Source organism: Silene latifolia, chromosome 8 (assembly GCF_048544455.1).
Source record: "Silene latifolia isolate original U9 population chromosome 8, ASM4854445v1, whole genome shotgun sequence".
Lineage (NCBI taxonomy): Eukaryota > Viridiplantae > Streptophyta > Magnoliopsida > Caryophyllales > Caryophyllaceae > Silene > Silene latifolia.
In genome coordinates, this window is record NC_133533.1 from 82,748,779 (window position 1) to 82,753,405 (window position 4,627).

The 4,627-nt window shown below is 36.3% G+C and overlaps 1 protein-coding gene across 2 annotated transcripts; it reads right to left on the reverse strand.

The window, feature by feature from the left end:
- Window positions 1-1,334: 1,334 nt before the first annotated feature.
- On the reverse strand, window positions 1,335-2,175 carry LOC141594439 (uncharacterized). 2 transcript variants are annotated; one of them, XM_074414468.1, is made up of 3 exons: window positions 2,018-2,175; window positions 1,651-1,873; window positions 1,335-1,543 (listed from the first exon to the last, which is right to left on the reverse strand). In XM_074414468.1, the coding sequence occupies exons 1-3, from the start codon at window positions 2,102-2,104 to the stop codon at window positions 1,509-1,511; spliced, it is 345 nt and encodes a 114-aa protein (XP_074270569.1). In that variant the 5' UTR covers window positions 2,105-2,175; the 3' UTR covers window positions 1,335-1,508. The 2 variants fall into 2 exon arrangements, with proteins under 2 accessions (XP_074270569.1, XP_074270568.1); XM_074414467.1 differs by having other exon boundaries at window positions 1,651-2,175.
- Window positions 2,176-4,627: the final 2,452 nt, after the last annotated feature.

Sequence of the window (4,627 nt, forward strand, 5' to 3'; positions counted from 1 at the left end):
CTCCAACATTGCAATCCGATTCTTGTAGATATACTTCATAGTCGTCAGGAATAGCCGATCTCCTCTCTCGAATAGATCTTCTTAATGGAATTTGTTCAACCTCACGGTGAACTTCTTCCTCATTGTGATCCACCCTATTTTGATCGACATTTTGTGGAATTTCTATATTTGGTTGTTGAACTTGCGGTCGATCTTCAGGACCGTGATCAATAACCAACCTGTCACTTAAAACAGAGGGTGAAGCTTCATGTTGATCCTTTTCAGGTTCAACTTCTATAGTACTCCCACTGATTAAGTCATTCTCTAGAAATTTTGCATTTCTAGATTCCACAATCCTGGTACTATGAGACGGACAATAGAACCTATAGCCTTTGGACTTTTCGGCATATCCAATGAAATGCCCACTAATAGTCCTTGGGTCTAGTTTCTTTTCTTGTGGGTTGTAAATTCTCACCTCAGACGGACATCCCCAAACGCGTATATGTTGCAAACTCGGTTTCCAACCTTTGAATAACTCAAAAGGCGTCTTTGAGACGGCCTTGGAAGGAACCCGATTTAATATATACGCAGCCGTCTTTAGTGCATCAACCCACAAAAATGAAGGAAGTTTAATATTACTTCTCATACTACGCACCATTTCAATTAATGTCCGATTCCTTCTTTCTGCTACACCATTCTGATCCGGAGAACCGGGCATAGTGTATTGGGCAACAATCCCATGCTCTTGAAGGAATTTAGCAAAAGGACCAAGTGCTTGTCCATCCTCAGTATATCTACCATAGTACTCACCACCTCTATCTGATCTCACAATTTTAATGTGCTTACCACATTGTTTCTCTACTTCAGCCTTAAACAATTTAAAGGCATCAAAAGCTTCGTCTTTGGAACGAAGTAAGTAGATGTACATATATCGTGAATAATCGTCAATAAAGGTAATAAAGTATTTCGGATCATTAGCGTTCATGTCCGGACAACAAATATCCGTGTGTATGATTTCTAATAGGTCAAAACTCCTCTTAGCACCTTTCTTAGATTTGTTAGTTTGCTTCCCCTTAATGCAACTAACACAAGTATCAAAATCGGTAAAGTCTAAAGTACCAAGTACCCCTTCCTTTACCAATCTCTTAACCCTCTCAATGGAGATGTGTCCCAATCTCCGGTGCCATAACATAGAGGACTCCTCATTCATAATACTTCTTTTTAAACCAGTATTAACATGCATAGTGTTTTGAGTGGTATCATTTTGTAAATAAAGACGATATAAATTATCGACAAAGTACCATGACCAATAACTTTAGAATTTCTCGCAAATACTCGAAACCGAATTCGAAAAATTAAAGGTAAATCCAAACGGTACAAGCCTTGAAATTGAAATTAAATTCCGAGCAAAATTCGGAACATAAAATGTCTTTTCCAAAACCAAAACAAAACCACTACTCAAAACTAAACTGCATGTCCCTACGGCCTCCACGTTCGAGCCTATCTGGTTTCACGAATAGATAGAGCTTTCACTTGCCACTGGTTTCCGCAGGTTTGTCATACCCTGCAAGGTATTCGAAACATGGATTGTAGTACCAGAGTCAATCCACCAAGTATTATGAATAACATTAACCATATTAGATTCATAACAAACAAATGCATGAAAATTACCTTTCTTTTTAAGCCAAGCCTTGAACTTTATGCAGTCTTTCTTCATATGTCCCTTCTTTTTACAGAAGAAACATGAAGACTCCTTCTTAATGGTCGGCTCAACAGACATCTTACCCTTTCCCTTATCCTTATGGTGACCCTTCTTAGTACTAGATGATTCTTTATTAGTACTAGTAGTTAGGTTCACCTTTTCGCCCTCCTCCAACAACAATCTCCCCTCCTCCTGAACACACATGGTCATTAATTCATTAAGAGACCATTTGTCCTTATGTGTGTTGTAAGAGATCTTAAATGGGGCATATTGTGCTGGGAGAGAACACAAAATGAAATGTACCAGAAAAGAGTCAGACATAGTAACTTCCAATACCTTAAGTTGGGCTGCAATATCCCTCATGCGCATGATGAAATCACGCACTCCTTTAGTGGCATTGAGCTTCAAAGAAGTAAACTTCATTATTAAGGTGCTCGCCAAAGCCTTATCAGAAGTTTCGAACTGTTCATCTATTGCTTTAAGAAGGTCTCGAACTTTAGTATCTTTCGATGGAACCTCGGATACTAGTACACAGTTTTGTCTTTATGAACATCGTGCAAATATAGTTTGATTTCTCCCACTTTTCACGATGGTCTACTTCATCTGGTGTGCTAGTTTTGTTTATCTCAGCCGGTTCCTCGTGTTGTATAGCATAATCGAAACGCGTGAATCCTAAATGCAATAAAACTCTTTCCTTCCACACCTTAAAATTATCACCAGTTAATTCAGGAACGTCTATTTTGATATCATAGGAACTTCCAGGTAAACTTGCTGCAAATTTTAAATATACATGCTTAGTAACAAAAATTTGAGACTTAACTTTATCACAACTTACCAATGTAAATTATGCTTATATGAATCTAGTGATATAAACTTGCCTGTGGGCTAAAGTCTACTCAAATTAGATGCATAAAAATGAACTTTATGATGAAACTATCAAATTATATTCATTTCTCAACTCCTGTGGATATATTAAGAAACATAATTCAATATAACACCCTAATTAATCACACAAATATAACAAGATTCCTGTGGGTAAGTCTCATCACATTATGTATAATTAATTACAATAAAATGTCTAGTTTCCACATGTGATTTCGAATAAAATTTAATCAATTAGAGATGCTGTGGCTACTCCCTAACTAATAAATTTAAAATCACTTGACATTTAAACCATTAACTTAAATACAAAACTTCATGTATATAGACCAACTAACTTCAATCTCACATATAATTTTAACAGTCAAAGTATAATAGTGCGTTACTACTATCAAACCAAAGGAAACGCATAAATACTAAACAGTTGAGTTAAATATGTGAGCAATAACACTGACTACTCAGTATAAAACAAAAACAACAAAGGAAGTCTATTATTAAAAAATCATCGACAGAAGAAATAAATTACTGTCAAGCATTAACATGTACTGGCAAACAAAAAACTAGTACAACATGCAAAGTGATAGACTCTTTCTTTATTGCAGAGAACCCATGAAAATACATGCTCATAAAGTAGGTTTAGGAAAAAGTGTAAACAATTTATATAATAAAACACCATCCTCATAAAGTAGCAGACAAAGGACAAAGAATATAAAAAAAACTTGTCACAACTCACAAGACAAAAAAAAAGTATACTTTTCATAAACCAAAAGAGCAGCAAACTTTAATCCCCAGTTCACTTCTTCAAATCAGACGAGACAAATTGGGCAAACTTCATCCTCTACCTTCGTCTCCCTCCATTAAACCCAGAAAATCCCAGCACAAAAAAATTTCCAGATTTTAATGAAAATAGACGGAAACAGATTACACACAAACAAGGCAATAAACGATTATCAGAAGAAATCCCAGAATCCGACAGAAAAAAACGAGAGCGTCAAATATCACATTTCAATCGACGGAAAAACCGAAGTCGGAAAATTAACAAGCAAGACAGAGGCGATAAACTCGCTCTGATACCAAATGTAAGTTCTTTTTACTTAATATGCATGTTTAAATTACTGAAATAAACATACAATAAACTGAAAACGGAAGCGATAAATTAAGATCGAGAATTAGAACCTCCCGCCATTGCTTATGGATTCCTGAACAGCTTTAAAAACCCGATTATATAACCCGTCTCCGATGTAAACTCGTCGCCGTAAAACACCGTATGCTTTTCTGATTTCGGTTCCAAACCCTCCTTTCTCACTAATTTAGATGGTGTATAGAATGCTTAAGAGAGAGTAGATTTGGTGACCTTTATCAATGAAGGATAGTTCTCTTATATACTGCTCTTGCCATCAAAGAGCAGTTAAACAACATACTAGAATGGTGGAGTGGATACTGTAAATGGGGAGTGAATAAAGGGCAGTTTTAGTCATGGGTTGACTGCCAAACAAATGGGCCACAAAATAGGATTTTTACAAAACTGAAATTAATATTAGGATTAATATTATTTACTTAATTATTTATAAAAATCCAACAACATGTGGCGGTCAGAGGTAAGTGGTATTGTGTTTATGGCGGTCTATAAATCGTGTTTAACGGTATCGATTTGATGATTAAAGGTTGTGATGAAGGTAATATAGATTTTGGGTCATTTGTGTATATTGTTTATGTCGATGGTGAGGTAATTGAATGTGGGAATGGTGGTAGTTGTCGTGATAGTGGCGGTGTTGTATGGGTCGTTGCTTGGTGGTCCGATTGGTGGTGGTTGATAATGACAGGTGCGAATGGTAGCGGTGGTGGTAAACGGGAAAGGCGAAGGTGAAAGGTGTGAATGGTGTTCATAATGGTGTCATGTGGTAATGTCACGGTGGTGAATGGCAGTGGCGGACCTAGGAATCATAGAAAGGGGGCACAATAGAAGAAAAAAAAAAGAGAAATGAAAAAAAAAATATAAACATTACATAGATTTCATCGTAACATTACATATAAAAATAGTGTCACTGAACCACAATACCTAAAGAG

Bases quoted from the DNA above. Each gene is read 5' to 3' on its own strand.
- LOC141594439 (XM_074414467.1), bottom strand. From the start codon at position 2,104: ATGAAGTTTACTTCTTTGAAGCTCAATGCCACTAAAGGAGTGCGTGAT. The intron at 1,544-1,650 runs GTAATTTTCATG...AATACCTTGCAG, and splicing joins GGCTTGGCTTAAAAAGAAAG to GGTATGACAAACCTGCGGAA.